The 27,335-nt window shown below is 55.2% G+C and overlaps 1 protein-coding gene across 2 annotated transcripts; it reads left to right on the plus strand.

Moving 5' to 3' along the window:
- Positions 1-25,624, plus strand: ADRB2 (adrenoceptor beta 2). Of its 2 annotated transcripts, none has more exons than XM_063413525.1 (2): positions 1-1,415; positions 9,580-9,928. In XM_063413525.1, exons 1-2 carry the CDS (start codon positions 242-244, stop codon positions 9,633-9,635), a joined length of 1,230 nt encoding a protein of 409 aa, XP_063269595.1. In that variant the 5' UTR covers positions 1-241; the 3' UTR covers positions 9,636-9,928. The 2 variants fall into 2 exon arrangements, with proteins under 2 accessions (XP_063269595.1, XP_063269596.1); XM_063413526.1 differs by lacking the exon at positions 9,580-9,928 and adding an exon at positions 22,311-25,624 and having other exon boundaries at positions 11-1,415.
- Positions 25,625-27,335: the final 1,711 nt, after the last annotated feature.

Raw genomic sequence — 27,335 nt, forward strand, 5'->3', positions numbered from 1 at the left:
TGTCACTTAAAAGCTCCGCGGCGCCTAACGGGCTGGGACACGGGCTGGGACACGGGCTGGGACACGGCTGGGACACGGCCGGGACACGGCCGGGACACGGCCGGGGCGGGACTGGAGCGGAGCCGTGCCAGGTGCCCCAGCGGAGCGGCCCCGCACCTGTCCCGTATGCGCGGCTCCCGGGCTGCCGAGCGCTGAGCAGAGCCGAGCTCCCCCCGCGCCGCCCCGGGGCTGCCGCCGGGCCATGGCCGCGGCGGGGACGGAGCTGCCCGGCGGCAACGCCAGCGCCAACCAGAGCGCCACCGACCCCACGGTGTCGCGGGACGTGTGGATGGTGGGCATGGGCATCCTGATGTCGGTGATCGTGCTGGCCATCGTCTTTGGCAACGTGCTGGTGATCACGGCCATCGCCCGCTTCCAGCGCCTGCAGACCGTCACCAACTACTTCATCACCTCGCTGGCCTGCGCCGACCTGGTCATGGGGCTGGCCGTGGTGCCCTTCGGCGCCTGCCACATCATCATGGAGATGTGGAAGTTCGGGAACTTCTGGTGCGAGTTCTGGACCTCTCTGGACGTGCTGTGTGTCACGGCCAGCATCGAGACCCTGTGCGTCATCGCCGTGGACCGGTACTTCGCCATCACCTCCCCGTTCAAGTACCAGAGCCTGCTGACCAAGGGCAAGGCACGTGTGGTCATCCTGGTGGTGTGGGTGGTGTCAGGCCTGACCTCCTTCCTGCCCATCCAGATGCACTGGTACCGGGCAGAGCACCAGGACGCCGTCCGCTGCTACGAGGACGAGATGTGCTGCGACTTCTTCACCAACCAAGCCTACGCCATCGCCTCCTCCATCATCTCCTTCTACCTGCCCCTCGTCGTCATGGTCTTCGTGTACGCCAGGGTCTTCCAGGTGGCCAAGAAGCAGCTGCAGAAGATAGACAGGAGCGAGGGGAGGTTTCACACCCAGAACAAGGAGCAGGAGCAGAAAGGGGGAGCCGGGCACCGCCGCTCCTCCAAGTTCTTCTTGAAGGAGCACAAGGCCCTCAAAACCCTGGGCATCATCATGGGCACCTTCACTCTGTGCTGGCTGCCCTTCTTCATCGTCAACATCGTGCACGTCATCCAGGACAACATCATTCCCAAGTACGTGTACATCCTCTTGAACTGGCTGGGCTACGTCAACTCTGCCTTCAACCCCCTGATCTACTGCCGCAGCCCCGACTTCAGGTACGCCTTCCAGGAGCTGCTGTGCCTGCGCAGGTCCGCCCTCAAGATGTACGCCAATGGCTACTCCAACAGCAACGGCAGGAGCGACTACAACGAGGAGGACAACGGCTACCCCCTGGCCCCGGATAAAACCTGCGAGCTGCTCTGCGAGGAGGGCTCCTTCCCTCGCCCCGAGGACTTTTTGCACGGCAAAGGTACTGCGCCCGGCGGGGAGGGTGCTGGGGGCTCTGGCGCGGCACGAGGGGGTTGCACAGAGCAGCTTTCCCACGGAAAATCGAGCTCCTGTAATAACAATTCTTTTTTAGAGAGAGCCTAAAACTTCAGGGCTGCAAGAAGCAAACCCCAGAGTCAAACCCTGGCAGGGCGGAGGGGCTGCTGGCAGGGCGGAGGGGCTGCTGGCAGGGCAGAGGGGCTGCTGGCAGGGCGGAGGGGCTGCCGGCAGCCCCCTGGTTTGGGGTGCCACCCGGGGGTCCCTGAGCGGGCTGGGGGGTGCGGGGCTGTGCAGATTGCCCGTCCCCGGAGGGATTTTCTGGCCGTGGGCAGCTCTGAACTGGCCTGGGGCTGAGCTACCTCATGACCTTGCTGGGAGCTGCGAGAGGGGCCGGACCCCCCCTGCCCCGCAGGGCTGCTGCCGGTGCCCTTCTCAAACCCCGCCGGTGGCTGTGGGAGCCCTCCAGGCCGGGAGAGCACCTGGGGCAGGGATGACGGGATTTTCCAGCTCGGGGCATTTTGCGGAGATTGCAAAACCCCTGAATTTGACCTGCCACAAAGCGGCGGGGAAGGGATGCAGGAAGCGGGGCTGAGCGCGGCGCTGGGACAGTTTGATCGGCGCCCAGAAAAAGCGGCAGTGCTCTGCGGGGTTGTGTTTTGCCAAGCGCTACAGGACTTTCTGCAGAAAAAAAAATACCAATAATAATAATAGAAACGAACGGAGCGTTTGACTGTGGGACTCAGGAATGTGGCACTGGGAAGTCGGGTGACACGCGGCTGCAATCACAGCCCAGCGCAAAGCTCGTAAAGCGCCCGGTTTGCTCCGGAGCAAGGCTCGGGTGACAGCGAGCCGGGGACGCGGCAGGGGAGGAGGCTCTGGGTTTTCCTGGCACCTCGGAAGCGCCGCTCCCACCGCGGGACGGCTGCAGATCGCTTGGGCTGGCTGTGGAGGGGGTTTTACCCCGTGTGCCAGGCTCTGCCAGGTGTCCCCGGGCAGGGTGGGCTGCGGGAGGGGACCGGACGGGACGGGACGGGACAGGACAGGACGGGGCAGGACAGGACAGGACAGGAGAGCCCCTGGCTGGAGGGCAGCAGCGATTTGGGCTGGGGGCGCACCCCGGTGGGACACGCTGGACCCGCCGCCGGGAGGGTGTGCAAGTGCGGGGTTCTTTTCAGGAATACTCGGGAAAGGCGCAGGAAAAGCCGCTCCCGGCACCTCTGGGCGCCCCAAGGGCAGCGGTGTCCCGGGGGATGCTCGGGGTGCGAAGCCCCCTCATTTCCACGCTCTCGCCCCGCACCACGGCGGTGTTGGTGGCGTTGTCGGGTCATTTTGGGGGTGTGGGGGTGTGCTGGGTGCTGGGACGGGTGGCGAGCGACCCGCCCGGGGCTGAGCAGGAGGGGGCAGAGGGGCTTGGGGGCAGCCCCGTGCCCGTCCCGGAGGAGCCGCTGCTGGGACGGGGTGGAGCGGGGTTTCTGGTTACCGACACCCCCGGCAGTCCCCGTGTGGCCTCGGCTGCTCTCAGGACTCGCCCCGAGCGCTGGTGCCGCCCGGGCTGGAGGGGAATCCCCCCGGATGGGCAGGGAGGGCGCAGGGTGTCATTGGTGCTGCGAGGAGTGGGGACAAACTGCTCGAGCTCTGCCACCCCTCCGGATGAACCCCGGCCTCTGGGGACTCCTGCTGCTCTTTTCTTTCCTTCCCAAAGCTGTCCTGGTCCTGCTTGAGAAGGAGGTCCTGATCCTGCTTCTCCACATAACCCGGGGAAAACATCCCTGAACGTGTCACACGAGGCACCTGGAGCGGCTCTGGGAGCCCTCTCCCCCTCTCCCCCTGGGGCTGACCCGGCTCCTCCTGTCCCTTTGCAGCCCAGCCCCGCGGCGGGGCAGGGAATGCGGCGGGGAGCGCTCCCTCAGCCCCTGTGTGCCGTCCGGGGGGATGCCAGCCGTGCCCTGGGACCGGCGGTGACACGGTGACACTTGGGGTCGTGAGATAAACATTAACAGGGGACAGCAGCGGGGCTGGCACCCAGGGGCTGTTTGCTCGCGTTGCACAAGCACAGGGAGGGGAGAGGCTGGGCAGGGGCGGAGCTGGGGTGGGAACACACTCGGTGGGAACGCGGTGTAGGTGCACACTCAGTGTAGGTGCACACTCAGTGTAGGTGCACACTCAGTGTACGAACACACTCGGTGTAGGTGCACACTGTGTAGGTGCACACTGTGTGTAAGTGCACACTCTGTGTATGAACACACTCGGTGTAGGTGCACACTCTGTGTATGAACACACTCGGTGTAGGTGCACACTCTGTAGGAACACACTCGGTGTAGCTGCACACTCTGTATGAACACACTCTGTGTAAGTGCACACTCTGTGTATGAACACACTCGGTGCAGCTGCAGATGCAACCCTGCTCAGTGCAGGCTGGGATTATCAAACAGCGTTCAGGGGAAGTGAGAATTACCCTCTCTGATTGCAGAGATCGATATCTCCTGTTTCTGTTTCCTGCAGTTCAACTCTCGCCTGTCACTTCTGCAGTGCCCAGGGCACTGTGGCTTTGAGGGCACAGAGGGTTGAGGAGTCCCGCAGTGATGGGGGTCAGGCCAGCCCCCAAATTCTCACCAGTTTGGGGCAGGACCCTGTGGCACAGAGAATTCCCGCGCCCACACCGCTGTTGTGGTTTCTATTTTCACAATGATTAATTATTTGTGTTTCGGTAGCACTCGTGGAACAGGATTTGTTGTCCAAACAATTGTTCTCTTTTTTTGGCTTCCTCTTCTTACTTCAAATGTTGTGGCCGTGGGTAGCCAAAGCTGAGAGATGAGCAAGGGATTATTTGCAGAACCACTGCAGCATCCAGAGCACGTGGATGTGGAAGGGACAGGGAATTTTGGGTGTTTGCACTGGACAAATGACCAGGGACTGCAAAGCTCAGCTGCACTGCCAGGAAACCTCAGGCTTGCAGTGGAGTCTGGGTGTTGAAGAACTGATTTCTTTTCTCTAAGGCAACATTAGTAAAATTGGTGAAATATAAACTGTGCGGTTCTGGGGGCAGCTGGAATCAAAAGAGAGAAATACTGGAGGAAAAAATATTAAGGCACCACCAAAGCCAAACCTTTCCATTATTGGAAAGAAAATGCTTTATCCTGTTAAAATATTTTACATTAAAAAGTTTTATAGACACATTAAAAAATGGAGCACTGAAGCCAGGAGTCGCTGTTTAGATTGGATTTTAAGATTTGACACTGGCAGAGTTGGCTCAGGTTGAACACATCTGATAAAACACACAGTGGTGACCCCATTGGAGGGAAATTGGTTACAAATATGAAAATCTTCCTGCAAACAGAGCAGGCTAAAGCAAATGCTGTGCTGCTGGCTTGTACCTGGTGCCAGTGCCACACAGGTGGGGACACAGAGGGGACACGAGCCCCAGGTGTTGGTGTGCAGCCAGCTGGAGCTTGGCCCTACATTCACTGCTTTCATCCACCTTGGCCACACAGATTGTTTTTGTTTTTGAAGTCTTGGTGGAGTGAACGTCACAAACACAGCTCGGGTGTTGTTACAACACACTGCCCTCGCCGTGGCTGCTGCCTGGGGCTGGGGCAGCTGCAGCTCCCACCTCAGGGCTGTCCTTGCTCCATCCCCCTGCACAGAGAGCTGCTGGGTTACTCCAGTCCTTCGCCTCCTGGGAGCATTCCTGGGCAGCTGGAAATGCTGCTTGCTGTGGCACTGGGAGATGTGAAAGTGAACAGAGGGAAAAGGCTCTGGGTGCAGATCCCCACCTGGAAGTGTGGCTCGAGCTCCTTTTTAGGACTGGCTGTTCCCAAAGCGCCTCGTATCCTGAATTGTTCAGCAATTCCTGCAGTCCAGCACGGCCCCCTTGCACTGTCCTGGGCTCTCAGGGCTGTGCCTGCCCCAGCCTCACCCACCCTGGGCTGCAGGTGGAGGTGAGACACAGGAGAGAGGGAGGGCAGAAACTTCAGCTCCTAAATTCCCCCAAATGTTTGAAAACGAGCCGGGGGTTAGCAGTGTGGGAAGGAGAGCCCCAGGGGGAGCAGAGGTGTGAGCAGCACTCTGCTCTGTCCCCTCCCAGCTGCTCTGTCCCCTCACAGCTGCTCCCTGTGCAGAGCTGGCTTCAGGGGTCATTCACTGTGGGGGCCCAGGAGGGCACTGCCAGGCAGCCTCCCCTTCACCTCCCAGCCCCTCTTGCCCTGCTGGTGCAGAATCACAGACCCCTCTAGGCTGGGAAAGGCCTTGAAGGTCGAGTCCAGCATTAACCCAGTGTTCCCATTGATCCAGATCTCTCTCAGAGCTGTGCTACCCCCGGCAAGCCAGCATTCCCCTCCAATTTAGTCATCTATGAACTTAATGAGGGTGTACTCAGTCCCCTCATCTGGATCATTAGTAAAGATATTAATCGAGAACTGGCCCTAAAACCAAGCCCTTGGGGACGCCACTGGTGACCAGCCACCAGCTGGATTTATTCCATTCCCCCTCTCTGGGCTTTCAACCCAGTCAGGTTTGTATTTCCCCAGTAAAGGATGGAGATTCTCCTTAGCCTTCTCTTGCTGATGTATTTACAGGAGCACTTTTAATTGTCTTTTCTGGCAGCAGCCAGATTAAATTCTACTTGGGCTTTGGTCCCTCTAACTTTTCCCCCTGCATCTCCCTGCAACCCCACTGTCCTGAGTTTCCTGCCCCTTTTCCAAAGGTCCTAGACTCTGTTTTTCCCCAAATTCCAGACAAAACTCTCTGTCCTGCCAGCCTTGTTTTCTCCCCTGCTGGCTCATCCAGCACACGGGCACAGGCTGCTCCTGCCCCTTCAATTCCATCTCCTGCTGCCAGGAGTCTCAAACCCCACAGACAGGCAAAGCTCCCTCCCTTTGCCAGCCCGGTGCCTCCCGGTGTTTATTTTCCCTGGGTGATGAATCCCTTTCCCAGGGAGATGGGTTTATGAGCACGTTCATTCCTCTGGCAGGAGGGAGGGTGGCCTGCCCTGCATGTCCCCTTCTCTGCTGTCACAGTGTCACCCTAGCAGCAGCAGGGAAGCTGAGCAGGCAGTGCCTGGTGGTGTCCCTGGGCTGTGGCCATGGGAGGGGGCTTGGGGAGGGTTCTGCTGCTCTTGTCACAGTGTCCCCCCCGTGTCCCCCTCTCCAGCTGCCTGTGCAGCCCTGGGGCAGCCCCTTGGCCCAGCCCAGTTGTTGGGAACGCCTCGGCTCTGCCATGGGAACAGGAGCCAGAGCGGTGCTGCAGGCTCAGGGCAGCACAGGCTCCTGTGAAAAGCTGGCCTGGCCTGGCTGTTCCCAGCAGTGCCACCCCAGGCTCCCTCAGGTGGGTGTTCTGCAGGATGAGGGCTCCTTTCATGGCTGTTTCCACACTTTCTTTGGTTTCTCTGCTCCGTGGCCACCTTGGCATCTCCTCCCTGTGCAAAAATCTCTTCCAGTGCGAACGCCCGGCTCTCCCTTCAGCCCAGCAGCCCCAGCATCTCTCCCCCTTGCTGTACTTTTATTGGAGCTCTTCTGAAAGCAAACACGAGCACTCATCTCTCTCGCTGGGGCAGAGAGAGCATTTTGCAATGAGCACACGGCCCGGGCTCTGACGATGCCGGCACTTGGCTACCCCCTCCCACCAACACAGTTCTGAGGGGCACCAGCTGCCCCCACAGCAACCTGGAGGGGCTTTTTGTCCCATTCCAGAGCAGGGCAGGAATATTCCACCAGCTCTGGCTCCTGGGAGATGCTGTTCCTGCAGCAGACCCTGTGCACAACCTCTCCCTGTCGTCCCCTCGTGTTTGCCTGGCACAAACAAAGCCCAGCCAGCTCCAGCGGGGTCTCAGGGACACAGCCATGCTCTGGACAGAGCTGAAACTGGAGTTTGCACAGCTTGGAGGGAGATTCTCTCTCCTGGAGTGTTGTAAGGGCAGGACACAGCCCCTATCCCCCTGGGTCTGGCAGTTGGAATTGTTGTGTGTAAAGGTGCTGAATCAAGCACAATATTTAAGGGTATTTAAGGAAGTATTAAGGGAGTATTTAAGTAGGCACTGAATATTTACAGGAGGCACTGAGATTTTTTTATACTTTCTCCAACATGAATAAAAGTGGATTTGCTGCTTCTCCCTGGATGCAATTTCACTTTTCCCACTTTCCCTACGGCAGGAGCATCCAGCTGAATTTCTGTGCAATATTGACAGTGCCAGGGAGAGTGGGTTAGGAAATGCTCACTTGTTTCCTGTCCTTGGTAAGGTCATTTTTGCACAAGTGCATATTTAGAGATGTGTGTGTGTATATCCATTATCTACAGCAACACGCAGAGCTGTGCACAAACAAGGAAATGTAGAGGGTTTGCTGTGCCAGATAAGTGCAGAGATGAAGATCTGTATGTTCAAAACTCAGAGCATTTATTGCAGGTCCTGCTGACTGACGTGTTTAAATAAAGAGAATTTATGGTATTTATGCTGTAGTCAAGTGTCCTTGCTTAAAGCCGTTTCTCCCACCTTTCCCAGCATTTTCCCAGTGAATCCTTCAGGGCTCATTCAAGAAAATCAACACCTCAAGGAGCAGGGAGGAAGTACAGTGTGGACAAAAATTTCCTTAATTTATCCAGTGCTTTGAGCCCTGGCAGCGGGTCATGGGTGCTGAGAATCACAGAATCACAGAATCACAGAATCACAGAATCACAGAATCACTGAGTCACAGAATCACAGAATCACAGAATCACAGAATCACAGAATCACTGAGTCACAGAATCACAGGATCACAGAATCACAGAATCACAGAATCACAAAATCACAGAATTGCAGAATCAATCACAGAATCACAGAATCACAGAATCACAGAATTGCAGAATCACAGAATCACAGAATCACAGAATCACAGAATCACAGAATCACAAAATCACAGAATCACAGAATCACAGAATCACAGAATCACAGAATTGCAGAATCACAGAATCACAGAATCACAGAATCACAGAATCACAAAATAACAGAATCACAGAATCGCAGAATCACAGAATCACAGAATCACAGGATCACAGAATCACAGAATCACAGGATCACAAAATAACAGAATCACAAAATCACAGAATCACAGAATCACAGAATCACAGAATCACAGAATCACAGAATCACAGAATCACAGAATCACTGGGTTGGAAGAGACCTCCAGGATCATCCAGTCCAACCCATCCCCAACACCTCAACAAAACCACGGCACCAGTGCCACATCCAGCCTTTCCTTAAAGACACCCAGGGATGGTGACTCCACCACCTCCCCAGGTAGATCATTCCTGTACTTTATCACCCTTTCTGTAAAAAAAATTCACTCTGTGTTTTTCCTGATGTCCCTCTTGCTCCAGGTGGGGCTGGGGACAGAACAGGAGTGATGCAAAGCAGGATGCCAGCCCAGCGTGTTGCAATGACAGGGATTTGGTGTCCTTTGTGCCACTTAATCCCGTGGTGGAGCCTTGGCAGCAGAGGACACCGTGCCCAGCACATTTTGAGGCTTCTCCTTTCCAGAAACAGCAGCAGGGAGTTGTTGTGCAGCTCGGACAGGGAGAGATTGCACCAGGCACTTCCAAAGCACATCAGATGCCCGAATTATAACAATTTGTGCTTTCAAGGGATGGAGAGCCCCAGCCATCGCTGACTGCAGGAAGAAAACATCAGTCAGACCTTCAGCATCTGTGGGGGAGCAGCAGCTGCCCCACCTTTCCCTGCTCCTGTTGAAACAGGACATTGCTAACAGGGAATGTGTCACCTGCAAAGGTGGCTGGTCTGAAGAGGTGCTCAGAGCCACTCCTGATTTCCCCTGAGGATTCCAGCAGCCCCTCCTGGCTCTGATCCCCCAGGAATGCCAAGGGAAAGGCCTTGGGGAGCCACTGGCAGTGCCTGGGGGCTCCCAGACAATTCCACAGGCACAGGAGCCACAGCAAGGGGATGTCCAGCCCCAAAAACAGCCCCTCAGTGGCTCAGGGAGGTTCAGGCTCTGCAGCCTCAGCCCAGGCCTGAGAAATGCATAAACAGCAAATGGCCTCTGGGGAGCCCCTGCCAAGTCCTTTTTCCCTCATGTAAATATTTTTTCCTCTTAAGTGTATGTGAGTGTGAAAAACCTCTCTTTAATCTTTTTTTTTTTTCTTTTTTGCCTCCCTGGCTGAAGGAAATGCTTGTTCATCCCTGGGTGGGAACAGCTTCATCTTGATATTTTGCAGCTGAAGCAAGAACCACGCTGCTGAAAATATTTCTTATCACCCCCAGAGCCATCCTGGAATCAGATTAAGTGGTGCCTGTCAGGACATGACCTCCTTGGTGGCTGTTGGATGGAGGTCCCATGGGACAGCAGATTGTGGGGTAGCCTTGAAGAAGCCTTCAGAAGCAGTGCAAAATATCCCTGGGATTCCAGGACTGCAGAGCCTGAAATCCCACCCTGTTGTATTGGCCACGTGAGTGGAAATGTGTGGCTTTTTTTTTAATTAAAAATGGAGACCTCAGTAAGTTTCTTGCTGTCTGGCCCTGAAATCACACGTGTCAGTGGGAGCTGTGTGTATTTCTGATAGCTGGCAGTGAGAGGAAATGTGTCACACGCAGCAGGGCTGGTGGCACCCCCGAAATATCCGGAGGGGAGCAGGGTGGGGGAACTGGGTCAGTTCACTGGGGAATCTGCTCTCAGTGCTCAGAGGTTTCCTCCCTCTCCATTCCCCTCAGGGAAGGGCTGGGATCAGGCTGTCTCCCCTCTGTTCCAGCCCTCTGTCTGATGAGAATCAGGGGCTGTTGCTGCTGGTGGTTTTTGGTAGGAAAAGTGTCAGCCCTGCTGAGAGAACGATGCTGAGATAAACCTGCATCAGCCTGGCCGGGTGCTGAGGCCTCAGCAGAACCCAAACCCTGCTCTGGGCTCTGCCTCCGCACAGGAGGGGCTCGTGGCCTCCTTCAGAGAGCCAGGCCAGGCTCCTGAGCCGGGATTCAGGGATGCACCCACGGCTTTGCAATAAAAAATCCCTTTGGCACAGCACCGAGGCAAAGGGGAGCTGCAGAGGGCAGGGAAAGGGAAAGCACAGCCACAGAGAGAAGGTTTGTGACTCACTGAGGAGGTCATTCCTCAGTGGCACGACTGGCACAGCTCATTCAGAGCTGGCCCTGTGCTGCCCTGCCCCTCCTGCAGAGAAAGCCCCTGCCTAAAAGGGGATCCTTGGGTTCCTATTTATAGCAGGGAAAGGGCTCCAGGGCCTCACCCAGCCCCAATGAGCACCCCTGGGAGAGGGGGAAGGATGGACAGGCTGTTCCCTGCAGCCCCAGCCCCTCCTGCTGGCATTTGCCAGGCTGGAGGGGACAGTGGCATCTCCCTGGTGCCACAGGTGGGGACACAGGAGGTGTCACAGCCTGGCAGGGCCAGGAGAAGGCAGGGACAGGGCCAGGGCCAGGGCCAGGGACAGGGACAGGGACAGGGACAGGGACAGGGACAGGGACAGGGACAGGCTGCTCCAGCCCCTTCCATGGGGAGCGTGCTGTTCCCAAAAGGAAAGGTCACTGTGCAGAGCTGGGGCTGAGGAGCCTCCAGCGCAGCGCCAGCAGGGCTGGGACGGTGATTTCAGGGCAGCACTGGGGGTGATGGCCAGGAGAGCCAGAAATGGTGGCCAGGAGAGCCAGAAATGGTGGCCAGGAGAGCCAGAATGAATTGAGGATGGGGGGAAAGGATTGCTGGTTTGAAGGGAAGCACTGGGCTCTGCAGCAGTGCAGGATGAACAATTCCTGCCAGCCTGGAATGCCCCCCTGGGCCTGGGAGGGACCCAGCATGGGGCACTGGCTTTGCTCAGGTTTGGTCTCAGGCTGGGCTGGCTCCAGCTCTGCCTTCCAAAGCTGTGCCAAAAGTGGGATTTCAGTTTGTCACAGTTACACGGCCCAGCTTTGGCAATCTTCCCTTCTGTATGGTTTACAAAGTGGATTCAGGGATGTTTTCTTTCTCTGCCCAAGAATTCTCTTTAGCACTCACAACTTGGGAGGGGAAAGATAATGGTAAAACTCTTTTAGGACAAGTTTGGACAATTGCAGATGTCTAAGGAGGCTCCCATCAGCTCCCACATGAAAAACTGGTGATGGAAAGAGAAGGAATCTGTGGAGAGTTGTTAAATGGAAAGATGGAGGCGACCAAATAAGAGAGGCAAAGTAAAATACAGCCAAGGAGAGTGTAAATGGAGACACAATTAAAGGTGAGAAATCAGTCCTAGGAGGGAAAATGGCTCAAGAACCAGCAGGAAACTCAAGAGGCTGGATCCTCTGGAAAGGGAGGGAGAAGGAAGGAATAGATTGCAGAAGAGGGAGGAGGGCTGGGAAATGCCATGAGAGTGGGATCTGAGTGTCAGTGCAGGATCTGTGTGTCAGTGCAGGGTCTGTGTGTCAGTGCAGGATCTGTGTGTCAGTGCAGGGTCTGTGTGTCAGTGCAGGGTCTGTGTGTCAGTGCAGGGTCTGTGTGTCAGTGCAGGGTCTGTGTGTCAGTGCAGGATCTGTGTGTCAGTGCAGGGTCTGTGCATTTCAGTGCAGGATCTCTGCATTTCAGTGCAGGATCTGCATTTCAGTGCAGGATCTGCATTTCAGTGCAGGATCTGTGCATTTCAGTGCAGGATCTGCATTTCAGTGCAGGATCTGTGTGTCAGTGCAGGATCTGCATTTCAGTGCAGGATCTCTGCATTTCAGTGCAGGATCTGCATTTCAGTGCAGGATCTGCATTTCAGTGCAGGATCTGTGCATTTCAGTGCAGGATCTGCATTTCAGTGCAGGATCTGCATTTCAGTGCAGGGTCTGTGCATTTCAGTGCAGGATCTGCATTTCAGTGCAGGGTCTGTGCATTTCAGTGCAGGATCTGCATTTCAGTGCAGGATCTCTGCATTTCAGTGCAGGATCTGCATTTCAGTGCAGGATCTGTGTGTCAGTGCAGGATCTGCATTTCAGTGCAGGATCTGCATTTCAGTGCAGGATCTCTGCATTTCAGTGCAGGATCTGTGCATTTCAGTGCAGGGTCTGTGCATTTCAGTGCAGGATCTGCATTTCAGTGCAGGATCTGCATTTCAGTGCAGGATCTCTGCATTTCAGTGCAGGATCTGCATTTCAGTGCAGGATCTGCATTTCAGTGCAGGACCTGTGTGTCAGTGCAGGATCTGTGTGTCAGTGCAGGATCTGCATTTCAGTGCAGGATCTGCATTTCAGTGCAGGATCTCTGCATTTCAGTGCAGGATCTGCATTTCAGTGCAGGATCTGCATTTCAGTGCAGGATCTCTGCATTTCAGTGCAGGATCTGCATTTCAGTGCAGGATCTGCATTTCAGTGCAGGATCTCTGCATTTCAGAACTGGCAGCCTGGCTGGTGCCTCTGCCCTCTGCCATTCCCCGCCTGCTCCCGCAGCTTTGTGCAGACGATGTTGCCTCGGGAATGAGCAGCAGCTTCGCTTCCCTCTCTCGCTGCTGTGCCAAGGCAGGGCCGGGAGGGCGTGGAGCCCTCCTGTCTCCAGGCGTTCCTGTCATTCTGGGGCCGGGGATGCCTTTGGAGTGAGGGTGTGACAGGTACGGAGACAAACCGGGACAGCCGCGCCGGCCCCTGCCTGCCCCGGGGTGGGGAACCACAGAACCACCGAGGCTGGGAAGGACCTCTCAGAGAACGGAGCTCGGCTCTGACCACTTTGCTGCCAGGAGAGTTGAAGGGGAGATGGGGTTTTCCCGCTTGAAGGGCTGTGGGACCTGGGATGCTGCCGGGCTTTGGCATCAGCGCTGCTCCCGGGAGTTTTGCTGGTCTGAATTTGCTCTTTCTTTGTCATGCTGAGGTCTTCACCAGGAGCTGTGGTTTGTTTGGAAGGGACAGGTCAGCGCTGCCACCTCTGCTGGTGTGTCCATCCTGCAGTTGTCCCCGTGGTGACCAGGGCTGTGGCCGTGCTCTCTGCAGTGTCCCTGGGAACAGGACAAAACTGTCATTGTCACTTTGCCGAGGTGGATGATCCAGAGTATGAGTGCAGGGACCCACAGCTCACTGTGCCCCAGGGAATTCCAGAATTCCCATGGGAAGGTGGCAGCCCATGGGATGGGGACCTGGGCAGGAACGTGGCTGTACTGGGGATGTGAACCATGGTCCAAATGTGGACAGGAGCTGTCCTGCTGTGCAGGGAGCCCTCGGAGCATGGACGTGTCTGTCCAGGGTCTGTATCCACCCCTGGACAGCAGCTGCCTGGGTATGCATTCCCTGGGCAGAGTTGGTGCTGTTACTGCCCCATCCAGGACTTGGAAGGGTCAAAATGTTCCCCCAGGCTTTGGGTGTAGCTCCTCAAGACCCCGGCCCTGCTGAGGCTTTGGTACGAGTGGCAGGCAGGCAGGAGTGAGTGTGTCACCCTGCTCCGTGGTGACAAACAGCAGCGCCCAGATTAGAAACCAGCCTGTGCCCTGGTGACTCACCGCCCAACCCGCTGCCACCTGCCAGGACCTGCCACGGCCGCCTGCCAGGACCCTGCTGCCTGCACGGGCACTGCTCAGCGTAGCCGGGAGCTGGGGGTGAGGATTCTTCCAGGTCAGCACACATTGCCCATCCTTGGCTTCCTGGGCAGGGATCTGAGCCCCAGCCCCTAAGGATGGATCCCTTCTCCTCCTCTGCCCCTCTGAGGTGTCTGCGAGGCAGCGGCCACGAGACCTTTCACATCCCACAGGAGATGGGACTGGGAGCTGGAGCCCCAAAGGATGAGGCACAACCCTTCACTCTGAGTGTGTAATCCTTGCCTGGCCATTTTATGTAGAAAACAGAAAATAGTAGAAAGCCATTTTATGTAGCTTTTTTTTTTTTTAAGTCTTGAGTAATCCTAAACTAAAAGTGACCGCAGCCCCTGCAAGCTCGTTCCACTGACCTCGAGAACCTGCTGAATTCCCTTCCCCCAGCTGCTGATGAAGCAGGTTGTGTTGGCAGGGAGCTTCCTTCCTTCCTTCCTTCCTTCCCCCTCCCCTCGGTGTGATTCATCCGAGGGTGCCTCGTTCCTCATTTCTCGGGTGAGAGAAGCCAGAGGCGATTGCATCAATGCAAATGGGAGTCACAGGCTGGTAATGGCAATTTCTGTACAAATGCTAATTAGAGTGATGCCTCGGGAAGGCTGACCTGGAACAGAGCCTGGGCAGAGCAAGAGGATAAAGTAGAGATTTATTGAAAGATGTTTAGGATACACCTTGGACAGGACAAGAGCCTGGTCAGGGCTGCACCCAAGGTGGACCCAAAATGGTCACAAAAATGGACCCAAAACGGACCCAAAATGGTCACAGAAATGACTGGCTGGTCACAGGATCTCACACTTTTATCAGTTTTGGTCCATTTGCATATTGGGGTTTAATTGTCCAATTACAGCTTCAGGTTATGCAGCCCTATCCTCCTTGTTTTCTTTCTCCAGCCCACCTGTTTGTGCTTTTGGGCCTGAACCCTTGTCCCAGCTGTCCTTGGTGTGCAGCAGGAAAAGGATTTGTTTTGTGTCCCTGCTCTGTGAAGAGCTGGGTGACCCTGAGTGTGAGCTCAGAGCTGCACTCCTCGGCAGCACAGAGTCTGAAATACAGGTAAAATAAAACTTAAGGCATCAATATGAACAACCAAGCCAGGTCCAGGGTGGGGCTTTGCATGAGGAAATCCCCCATGGGTTTAGCCAGGAGTTCCAATTCCCTTTTTTCCAATCAATGAGAGAAACTTGTGGATTTCTGATGGGTTTCTCCGCTCTAGTGCGGACACAGGGATGGTTTATCCTGCTCAGAAGTTGCCTGGAAGTTTTTCAGGCTGTGTCTTTGCAGGAGGAAGGGGTGTCCACTTCTTCCCTGGATAAAAGAGTCTGGGAGAAGCCAGAGGGACGTCACCTCCTCAACCTGTGTCTCCTGCCCCTGCCCCACCCTGCTTCCCTCCGCTGGAATCCTCACCCCATCCACGGCTCCTTCAAAGGATGCTGATGAGAGTAACGAGCACTTTGTTGTTAATAATAGAGACAATTTCGAGATGAGCTGCTGAGGGATTAAAGGGCTGCCGGACTGGTTCTGGAGGTGGGAATAATGGAGCTGAATAAGTACGTGGAGCTGAATAAATCCCACCCGCTCCTCCTTTCATCTTCCTTACATGGAATTCCTTCAAGTTTGGCTTCCAGTAATTTATGGAAAGCTCGGTTATCATTCCCACACCCCTCTTAGGGATTTCTGTGCACAGAAACCACTCCCTCCTTGCACAGCACAGGTTTTTATTGGCCACTCCGTGTGATCCTGAGCCCTGCTCCGTCCTCCTGCCTTTGCATGAGCCCTGGAATCCCAGGGCCAGGTGTGGAAATGACACCCAGCTCTGTAAAAAGCTGGAGTTCTTCAAGTTTCAGTGCTGTCATAACTGTGAAGCTGATTTAAAATAAAATACACCAGAAGATCTTCCATGTCAGACCCTCAGAGGGCTGCAGATGAGTTCCTTGCATGCTCCTCTCCTTCCTGCACAAGTCTTGGGTCCACCCATTTCCAAATGAGGTTTCAGGTCACAGCTGGGCTTCCCAATCTTCCAAAGCAGGAGGGAAATTACAGCAAATAAACAACCAAAATGAAAACTTGTGTCCCCTTGTGCCACCGCTGCCACTTCTGCACATTCCTGGGCTTTTCCTTCTGCAGGGGGTGTCTGTCTCCTTCCAGCCCCATCTCTGGGAGTCAGGAGGACGGGCTAGGCTCGCTGTTGTGGAGAGGATCTGGGATTTGCCCTGTGCAGGGTGGATGAGGCAGCCCCAGCCCCAGGAGTGCTGCAGGGAGGGCTGCGTCCATCAAGTGCAGCAGGTCACCGTGACTGGAACCATGAGATCACCACCGAGCCCAGCCCCACCCCGCAGGGAAAGCTTTTTATATCTCCCTGGCAGGTGCCAACCATTTGCTCAGTCCCTCCAGAAGAGAGCTTGCCATGGAGCAGAGCAGGAGAGCCCGGGGAGCTGGGGAAACAGGCTGTGTTTACCCAGGTGTGACGCCCGCCCCACCCATGGGTGCTGTCTGAGCTGCAGAGGCTCTGCAGGGCCCTGCTGTGTCTGCCTGTGATACCATCAGCACCCCACTGCCAGGGAACCTGAGCGTGGTGTGAACCCAGCCCTGCCGGAGCCTCCTCCACACAGGTCTGGCCCTGGCAGCCTGGGGGTGTTTGCCAGGCCTTGGCACAGCTCCTGTGCTCCACCCTTTGATGTGGGTGAGAAGGATCAGGGGAAAAAAAAATCGGGATTTACTCTCAAGAAGTAGCAGCCACTGCTGAGTGAGCGATTGCCCGGGGAGATTTTGGGAATGAGACTCAAACTCTGGGGAGGCTTTGGAAAGAGTCAGTGGGGCTGTGTTGCACAAGAGGCCAGCTGGGCTCTGTCCCTCTCCCTGCTCCCTGTAATTCTGCATTTCTGATCTGGTTGTCCCTGATTTGACAGGATGGAAGATCCGTGAGGCTCCTCTGGAGCAGCATCCTCCAAAATCAGAGGTTTAACCATGAGTGCAGGAATTGCCACTTGCCCTCCTCCAGGATGAATAAATGTGTTTGCCATGGGGTTCCTTCTGTGGGAAGTGAGAAACAGGGTCAGGTTTAATCCGTGAGGTTCTGTGAGGAGGGGGTGGGAAGGAGACCTGGTGTGTGCTCCCCACTGGGCAGAGAATTTCTGAGGGGCAGAACACGCTGCCCAATCTTCCAAAGAAGATTTTCTTCTTGTCCTCAGTGGGAGACAGCAGATGGAGAGGACATCCCAGGGTTTTTTCGTGGTAGAAATCAAACCCCTGGCTGAGCACTCATTTACCAGGCACTGTTGGACTTCCTAAAATAAAAACCCTTCTGCATTTTCCCCTGTCACAAAGATATTCTGCATAAAACAATCAAAGTGACCACCCCACCTCCATTTACAAGTTTTCCAAGAAATCCTGGGAGCAGTGAGAGTTCAGAGCTGAATTCCACAAGCGATGACGCCCAGTCTGGGGAAGGATTTTCAATGCTGGAATCCGAATGTCCACAAATCCTTCTTTCTTCAAATGTGGGGTGGTTTTGGTGTGGATCTCCAGGCACTCACAGGCACCTGCTGATAATCCCACTTCTGTCAGATCCCTGGCTCTGTCCCACCTAGAGGAGCATTCTTTGCCATTTTCTGGTGAGGATTTGGTGGTGTCTCCACGTTCTTTGCCTTCTGTGACCTCCTGAGCTTGACACACAGCAGTGCTCCTACTTCTGCATTTCCCAGGATTGCAGGAACTGGGAGGGAACTCTGGAGATCATCCCAACATCCCAGCAGAGCCCCCTGCCCACAGCAGGGTCAGGGAGAGCAGTTTGCTCACAGCTTTGTGCTTGGACTGTGGCAGCAGGGAGCTGAAATTCCATCTCAGATCTTTGTGTGGAGCCCAAAGGCAGGGGGAGGAGAGATTTCAAAATTCCATCCCAGATCTTCCTTTGTGAGGAGCCCAAAGGCAGGTGGAGAATTCAGAATTCCATCCCAGATCTTCCTTTGTGAGGAGCCCAAAGGCAGGGGGAGGAGAGAATTCAGAATTCCATCCCAGATCTTCCTTTGTGAGGAGCCCAAAGGCAGGTGGAGGAGAAAATTCAGAATTCCATCTCAGATCTTCCTTTGTGTGCACCCCAATCCGTCGTTCCTACAGGGAGAAGGTTGTTCTGTTCGTTGTTGGCTTGTTTGGCTTGGGTTTAAGTCTGTGTTAGTGGAAATATCTGCAGAGGAAATTGGGTGTAAGCCAGGCTTAGGGACAAGTCTACACTCTGCTGGCATCACACCAAGAAAAGGAAATTACAGTGGGGAAAGCACTGCCTGTGTTGGTTTAGATGGGATATTGGGATTAAATCCTTCCCTGTGAGGGCTGCCCCATCCCTGGAGGTGCCCAAGGCTGGGTTGGACAAGGCTTGGATCAACCTTGATAATGGAATGTGTCCCTGCCATGGCAGGGGTGGATCTGGATGAGTTTAAGGTCCCTTCCAGCCCCAGTCATTCCTTGATTCTGTCCCTCTGTTGGGAACAACATTCAATCCGTCCAGAGATTAAAACCCCCACAGGACCCAAAGCAAACCGAGTCCTTCCACTTCCCCAAAACTGACCAAAAGTAAAAACCCCTCAGAAAAGCAGGGACGAGGGAAGGAGAGGGAAGTGGGAGAGCAGAGCTGTAAAAAGCCTGTTGCTCTGCAGCTGTTCCCACCCTGGCTGCTTTCCAGAGGTGCTTGGATCATCCTCTGCCTGGAAAAAAAGAAGTCCTTCAAACCCATCATCTGATGGGGACATTATTTCTCAGCAAAGGAAATGAAAATCCAGGTCTGGGGTTTAGGAATGGAACTGCACCAGTGCAGGAGCTGGGGATCTTCACCCAGGTGAGTTTGAGTGAAATCCCAGTGCTGGGAGAGCCTTCAGGTGGGGTGAAGGGCACAGAGCACTTGGATCTTCAGAGAAGTTTGGGGCCACAGCCAGCAAGTGGATGTGTGGAGTTAATTTGGTGCCTGGCTTGTGAGGAAAGCTGGACACGTCCTAAGAGCTAACTGGGAATTTGTGTCCCAGTTTGGCTTTGTGGCACTGGCTGCTGGATCAAAAGCCAGGGCTTGGCACAGCAGACTGGAAGGGATGAGATGGAATTTTTCCTTTACTAGGTAAAAGTGATCATAAACCAGACTAGATCTGGGATTGGGACACTCTGGGTGGTTTTTTATGTGACACCTTGGCTTCTAATCAGGCATTCCCAGGTTTTTCTCCACCCTCGAGCTGTGCAGAAGCACCTGGTGGTTCCTCTCTTGTTGCTGTGCCCCAGGATTCCTCTCACACCCTGCACTTGGAGCAGATGCTGTTTAAATGTTCTGTGAGGAACTCTTGGCAAATGGGGATGACAGGTTGCAGAAACAGGATAAAATAGCAGGAGTTTCCAAGGAGAGGCTGGAGAGGCAGGAAAGGAAAGGGGAGACAGTCTGGAGATGAGCTGTGCCAGGCTTGACTGGGTTGTGGGACCCCCGTGGAGGTGCAGACGGTGCAGGGCAAGGCTGGCAGGTTTCCCTGGTTCCTGGAGGGCTGGAGCAGGAAATTCTGCCTTGCTCTGCCCTCATTCCACCCTGAATCCTTGCATTGCTTGGGAGGAGCTGCTCAGCTGCCTTGCAGAGAGCTGCATTTCCATGGACATCCAGCGTCCATGGAGATTTCCACAGGGTTCAAATGGAGTGAAGCAAATCTAAGATTTATGGAATCCCAGAATCCCAGAATGGTCTGGGTTGGAAGGGACCTAAAAAATCATCCCATCCCACGCCCTGCCATGGGCAGGGACACCTCCCACTGTCCCAGGTTGTTCCAACCTGGCCTTGGACACTTCCAGGTATCCACAGCTTCTCTGGGTGCCCTGTGCCAGGGCCTCAACTCCCTCACAGGGAAGGGTTTCTTCCCAATATCCCATCTAACCCTGCTCCCTTCTAGTCTGAAGCCATTCCCTGTGTCCTGTCACTGCTGTTCCTGCTGATTTGCAAAACCACTTAGTGCAAAGCACTAAGACAACCCACAGGGAATTGTTTTTCCTCTTCATCCTCTCCTTGACCCTTGGGAAATGTCCCATGGGAGCCATGCAGTGACTCTGTGTGCAGCAATCCATTCCCATTGACTGGAAAGGGAATTTTGGCTTTCTGTTCTGCTCTTCATCCTGTGGGATGGCTGTCCTTGAGCCTGGGATTAATTAGGACTAATGACCAAAAACGTCATCGTCAGGTTTCCACCTCTCCTAGGACTGTCCTGAGCCAAAGGAAGGGAATGGAAAGGAGAGAATTCCAGCAGGGGAGTTGTTAACAAGGCTGTGCATCCCTTGCTGTGTGGGATGTGGCTGATTCATCCTGCTGAATCCAAGATTCCCACAGGTGGAACAGGCACCCGGCAGGACCAGAGGCTTCCTCGGCCAACTTCTGTTTTGAATATTAAGCTCTGCCTTGTGAACCTTGAGGAACTCAGCTCCCAGGGCAGAGGAAATGTTGGAAGGGGTCAGGCGAGCTGTGCTCTGTCCGTGTCACTGGGAGCAGCCAGCAGCATTCCAGGACAACATCTGATTTTGTGCTTTTATGAGGCAGATGTTTGGGAGAAGGGCTGTGCTGTTTATTCGAGCTGCCATCTCCCAGCCCTCCTCCCTCGGAGCTCATAAATAAGGATTCTTGGGATTATGCCGCCGTTTGGGCAGCCCTGCCTTCCATCAGGGCCTGGACAAGCCACACACCCTGCTCCCCCTGCACCTCAGTTTTACAGGGGAATAAATCAGGGAGGGCTAAATCCTCTCCCGGCAGCGCGGGGATGAATCCGCGAGGGCCGGGCTGGCGTCGGCGCTGGGGTGGAACTGCCAGGAGGAGTTTGATCCCTTGGCTCCAGAGCAGGGCTGCTGGATCACCCCAAAAGAGCTGGGGCTCAGTCCCGGGGCTGAGCACAAGGCAGGGTTTGCAAGCTCTGGGCTGTGCTGGCGGCAGGGCAGCTCCAGGGGCTCTGCTGGGATCCAGGGGATGGAGAGGAGCTGTGGCTTCAGCACAGTTTGGGCCCCAAAGAGCTGCAGGTCACCAGTGAAAGAAAGGATAAATCCTGTGTAAAGTGATTGTTCCCACTGCCTGGCATTATTCCATCGACTTCCTTTGTTTCCCTGGGAAAAACCAAACCAGGAGCTCAGCCCCTGGCCTGGGAGGGATGGGGGTGATGAGCAGCACCACTGTGATGAGCAAAGCTCTCTAATTACAACAGCAGCAATTAAACCACTCTTAAATCAAATTAAAGTGGTGAGGGATGCAGAGCTGGAAGCAAAACCTTGCTGAGCTCTGTGGCTCCGTTTCCTGAACACAGAAATGGAATTATTTGGGGGTATCCCCTTTTCCCTCCCACTTGAACTCCACAGGTGCCTTTGCCCCGGGAGCTCCGGGAAGGGCTCAGCTCTCCTTGGAAGCTGACAAGCACCATCTATAGGATCGCTGCAGAAGAGCCCTGGGGCTCCCAGCTGATGAAAAAGGGCAGAGGAGCTTCACTCCCAGTTTCCAGATTTGTTCTGGAAAATCTCCAGCGTGCTCAGCATTCCTCAGAGTCCCAGCTCTCATCGTCCACCCTTCGTGTCTGGTGGATTGTCCACCCTGGGGAAGCTGCTGCTCCCTGCTCCCACTGGAGTTGCCTGTGGAACTGCTGGGAGTGCAGAGCTGGGATTATCTCACACAGGGATTTTCTGAAGAGCTCAGTAATCTGCAAGAATTCCAGTTTTCCTTCAGGAACTGTAGGGACAGGACAAGGGGGAATGGCTTCAAATCGAGAGAGGTTGAGGTGGGATATTGGGAAGAAATTCTTCCCTGAGAGGGTGGGGAGTCCCTGGCACAGGTTGGGAGGGAAGAGGGAAGGGAAGAAGGGAGCAAGGAGGGATAAACACTCTTTGCAGGGCAGATGGAGTGCAAATAATCTTTTTAAAGAGATGCTGGCAGGGGACACTGGTGCAAATCATCCCTGTCACGTTGGAACTTCATCCTTGATTTGCACAAGAAATACAACTCCGGTTTGGATACCCAGAATTCTTCTGAGGGAGGCATTGTGTTCCCAAAGAACAGATACAGGGTTTTTTTTTCCTCTCTGTAGATCCATTTTGGCTTTAAAGCTGTTTTCTTCTCCTACACGCACAGATGATAATCTTGTACATGTCCTTATTAAAAAAATATCACTTCCAGAAAATAAAAACACTGGCATATTCTGTACTTGTTCCTTTCTCTATCTCTGAATTAATTTCCCATTTTTTCATCTGACTTGTCAGTCATTTGCTATCTCCACAATCAAGGAAAGAGGTTTAATCTCTCTCCTGGCTTTGGCACCTGAATCCCTCCTCTACCCCAACCTCTCTGTGCTAAATTAATGCTGTTTTCCTTTCCCTTTGTTTTTTTTTTTCCCCACAGAGATCCCTGGATGTCCAGGAATGGTGGAGAGCTGAATGATGCTGTGTTCCTCACCACGCTGAGCTCGCCAGGGCTCTGCAGAGATGGAGTGGGAGCACGGCCGCGCTCCCCTGAGCGGGGGATGCTGTGGGGAGAGACTGCCTTGGCAAGGGCCTCATCCCAACCCATCACCACCCTCCAGCACCTCCAGGAGAGGCTGGGGAAGGACAACCGAGGGACCAGGAGAGGCTCTGGGAGCCGTGGAGGGCACCGGGGAAGAAGGAACTGAAGGAGGGGATGTCCGAGCCGTGCCAGAACGAGGGTTTGTGCTCCTTTTCCCTTGGAAAACCCTTTCCCAAAGGGAGCAGCAGCCCCACGTGTGGTCTCCAGCTGGTTTGGGAGAGGCACAGGCAGGTCACTGCCTCGAGGCCAGGTCAGGAGCAGCCTGGCCACGTGCTGGGTGGGGATCCAGGTGAAACAGGAATCCAAGACCAAGGGAGAGGAGCATGGAAGATTCCTCCGATTTATTCTGTGCTGGTTTCTCCTTCTGGTGTCTTCTCTGTCTACCTCTTCTTCTCCAGAGAGCATGAGGGGCCCTGACTGCCACAAAGGAGCACAAGGATTGGCACAGGGCAGGAGTGTGGCCTTTGTTGGCTCCTTGCTCCAAAAAAATCTCCCACTGTCCTGCCTGGACCTTGCAAAGGCTGGGACCTGGCCATCCTTCTCCTTGCAGGAAATCACATTTCAGCAGGACCAGCCTGCAGCAAAGATTTCCCGCCTGAGGCTCCAAACGTGACAGAACATCCATCCCCCTGCTGCAGCTGTGGGGAGGAGCACGCCGAGCTCCTGATTTTGGATTGTGGAAAACTCATTAAGCAGAGAAAGGGATGGAGGGACTTACTGCCTCAGAAAAACAGCAGGAAAAACTGACTGAAAACCATAAAAACCGTGCACTTTGGACTGGCAGGGGGCGGCCCAGCTGCAGCTCTGTGGTCACTGAGCTGGGCAGGACGTGCTGGTACTGAACTGTGGGAGCCCCGTCTCAGACCTTCCCTCTCGGGCTTCCAGCTGCAAAACCTTTCCCTCAAGTGCAATCCTATTTATTTATTTATTGTCTCGCTGCTTGATGTGAAGCTGCTAAAGGAGCCCCCTCCCCACAAACCCCCAGATCTGTGTGAGGGCACTGGGCAGAGGGGCAGGGCACAGGGACCCCTCCCTGCTGGACGTGGTGGGGGGACTGGGCTTGGTGGTTTTTAAGGTTCCTTCCAACCAAAACCGTTCTGTGAGATCTGAAAAGGATCCAGAAGTGTCCCAGGATGGTTGGGTGGAGCTCTGAGCAACCTGGGACAGTGGAAGGTGTTCCTGCCCATGGCAGGGGGTGGCACTGGATGAGCTTTAAGGTCCTTCCATTCCAGGATTTTATGGACAGGGAGTGGACACACGAGGGGAGAGGAGAAGCTGAGACCAGAACTGCAGTCCCTGGGATGCAATTTGGACCTTTCAGGGACTCAGAGCAAGCTGGGCAGGTCTTTGTTGGGAAGGACAGAGGCTGCAGGAGCTCAGCAGGGCCCCTCTGTCCTGATTTTCTTTCTGCAGGGCCATGGCTCTGGGAGAATTGCTCCCCTGGGGGGCTCTCACATCTCCTGCTGCTCTCCCACCCTGAAATCCCTGGCACAGCTCCCAGCTGCCCTGGGAGAACCTGATTTCTCCCTTCCCTCTGAAGATCCCCGCCAAGGCTTTGTCCAAACCTGCTGAAGGGAGGTATTTCCCAACACAAACCTGCTCCTCAAAGATTCCTGGCTGCCTCCAGTCCCTCAGCCTGTCCTGGAACCTCTGTCCTTGGGATTGTTGGTGGGTTAGGGCCGTGCACGGGGCTGTGGCAGTTCTCCTTGTCCCCAGCCCCTGATGTGCCAGGGCAGCTACAGGGCCAGGAGGGGATGAACTTGCTGCAGTCATTTGCCAGCCCAAAAGCAGGGCCTGCCTCTTTGCCTTGCAGAGCTGTCCAAGCCCAGCAGCCTGCCACCCCTCAGGCTTGATTCCAGTCACTGCTGGATCTGTTTCTGAGCTCCCTGACCCCGGGGTGCTTGTGCTGTCCCCTGGGAGGTGGCTCCATGACCCCAGGGTGGTTGTGCTGTCCCCTGGGGTGTGGCTCCATGACCCCGGGGTGGTTGTGCTGTCCCCTGGGAGGTGGCTCCATGACCCCAGGGTGGTTGTGCTGTCCCCTGGGGGGTGGCTCCATGACCCCGGGGTGGTTGTGCTGTCCCCTGGAGAGTGGTTCCGTGCTCTGCAGCAGGAGCTGCTGGGGATTCTTCCACCCGCGTTTTCTCCTGGAAACTTCATTCCATTTTCCCCTGGTGCTGCTCCTCAGGCACCTGCTGTCCTGCCCCTTGAGCAGTGCTCCTCTTCCCCTTCCAGGACCCTCCCTGGATGCTGCTGCTGCCTTCCCGTGGCTCAGCACAGGAGGAGCCTGGCCATGAGTGAGGCTGTCAGGATCCAAACCATCCCTGGAGCAGCCTCCGGCATTGCCCAGCAGCTGCTCCCCCTGGGAAGGGGCAAACAGAGCCAAAATGGATCAGTGTTGGCACTGAGCACTGGGATCCCAAAATATCGGGAAGAAATCCTTCCCCGTGAGGGTGGTGAGGCCCTGGAATGGATTTCCTAGAAAAGTTGTGGTTGCTCCATCCCTGGAAGTGTCCAAGGCCAGGTTGGACAGGGCTTGGAGCCACCTGGGGTAGTGCAAGGCGTCCCTGCCCATGGTAGGGGTGGGAATAAAATGATCTTCATGAATTAAATGATCTTCATGAATTAAATGATCTTTAATGTCCTTCCCAACCCAACCCAACCCATTCTGGGATTCTGTGACCCCGTGGGGAGCAATCCCTGCTAGGGACAAATGCCAAGGTCCGGCTCAGCAAAGCCCAGCCTGAACACCCCAGGATTCCCTGTGGAGATGTCCTGGGAGCGTGGGGAATGGGGAGCTGTGTGTGCCCTGCCTGGGAATGGCATCCACGGGCTCTGGGAATGGCATCCATGGGCTCTGGGAATGGCATCCATGGGCTCTGGGATTGGCATCCACGGGCTCTGGGAATGGCATCCATGGGCTCTGGGATTGGCATCCACGGGCTCTGGGAATGGCATCCATGGGCTCTGGGATTGGCATCCACGGGCTCTGGGAATGGCATCCACGGGCTCTGGGAATGGCATCCATGGGCTCTGCACGGCAGGAGAGCTGCAGGGAGCTGGGGCAGGCGTGGGGAGCTGAGGCTCCGTGGGAAGGGTCACGGCTCTGTCCCCCTCATGAACAAACTGTTCTGACAAATAAAGGATGGAAAGTCCTGCTCCTCCCGCTCTGCTTTTTTCCTCTTTTCCGGAGGGAGGGGCTGCACCTGGCCGGCGGGAACACAAAAACGCCAGGGCAGTTTGGGGAGGGCTGTGGCTGGCAGAGGGAGGGGCTGGGTGCAGTCAGGACACCCAGGGGGGTTCAAACCCCCGGAGTGCACCGGAGCAGGGGGCAGAGCCCTGCCAGGGATCCCCGGTGCTGCTGGTGGTGGGTGGGTGTAACTCCAGCTGGGACTGGGCTGGGGTGATGAATTTCTGTGTGAGGGCAGAGAATTGTCAGCCCCACCAAGGTGCATCACACTCTGAGGGAGGCCAGCAGCCTCCCAGAAATGGCTTATAAAAATCAGCCAGGCAGCTGATTGGAGGGGTTTGGAAAAGCAAAAAGGTTTTAATTAAAGCAAAAATAACAAACTGTACAGAACAAAGGAGTAAAAGCTGTGCAGGGGGCAGGGAGGGCCCTTGCCCCTGCTCAGACACCCCCAAAAGCCCCCAGAGGCTCCGGGCTCTCTCTTAAGTACCCAACGAGCCGGGAGGGGTTTGTGCCTTGGTGCCCAAAGGAAAACAGCCCCAGGTCCTGAGGGACAGCTCAAGGACCAGCAGGGCCTCTGTGCTGGCACTGGGACAGTCATGGTGAGAGAAGCACAAGAGTTCCTGGTTCTTCTTCCTTAAAAGTTCAGGGGTGAAACCCCAACTCTTTCCTAATATAAAAACTCCTGTTCAGGTGTGGGGGTGCCCTGCAACTCTGGGGGGCTGCACTGGAGCTGAGCAGCAGCGGGGCAGTGCCTGAGGGGCTGCAGGGGGAGGAGGCATCAAACAAACCGAGGAGGAGGAAAAAGGAGGGTGGAGGGCTATGAAGAAGGTGCTGAGCACCCCAGGGGTTTCACAGGATGACAGCAGAGGAATCTGGGGTCCCCTGTGTAGCACTGGGCTGTCCCCTGGGCCCTTCTTCCCCCAAATCTCAGATCAGCTCCTCAATTCCTCCTCCCCATCCCAGCTGTTCCCCAGGTGACCCAGGGCAGCGTGGCAGTGACAGCGTGGCAGCTTCCCCAGGGCGTTTGGCAGGGGAGAAAATCGGTCCCCAAACAAGGAAAGCATCAAAATGATACATTTCTGGCTGAATTAATGGCGAGAAAATTAATCATCCCAATTAAAACCTGTGGAGATCCTGGAGAGCCCTAATCCATAAAGATGCTGCAGGCAGCAGCACCCTGGGGTTTCACACTGCTCTGGCAAGAGCTGCAGGCAGCACTTCCAGGAGAATTTGGGAATTTTGTCACAGGAGAGCCTGAAAGACTGCCCAGATCCCTCTGGAGTCACCCCCTGCCTTTTAGAGCCACTGAGAACCCCTAAAGTCAGCAGCTCTGTCTGTGGGCATTCCCAAAGTCACCTCTGAGCACCCACCCACACCAGAGCCTTGCCCAACCTCTGCAGCCCTCCAGGATGGATTTCCCCCAGGATTAATTTTCCCTCAGGATTAATTTTCCCCCAGGATGGATTTCTAGGATGGATTTCTCCCAGGATGGATTTTCCCCTAGGATGGATTTTCTCCCTGGATTAATTTTCCCCCGGGATGGATTTCCGCCAGGATGGATTTCCCCCAGGATGGATTTCCCCCAGGATTAATTTCCCCCCGGGATTAATTTTCCCCCGGGATGGATTTTCCCCCAGGATGGATTTTCCCCCGGGATAGATTTTCTCCAGCTCTCA

The sequence above is a fragment of the Prinia subflava genome, chromosome 16, assembly GCF_021018805.1.
Source record: "Prinia subflava isolate CZ2003 ecotype Zambia chromosome 16, Cam_Psub_1.2, whole genome shotgun sequence".
In the NCBI taxonomy this organism is placed as follows: Eukaryota; Metazoa; Chordata; class Aves; order Passeriformes; family Cisticolidae; genus Prinia; species Prinia subflava.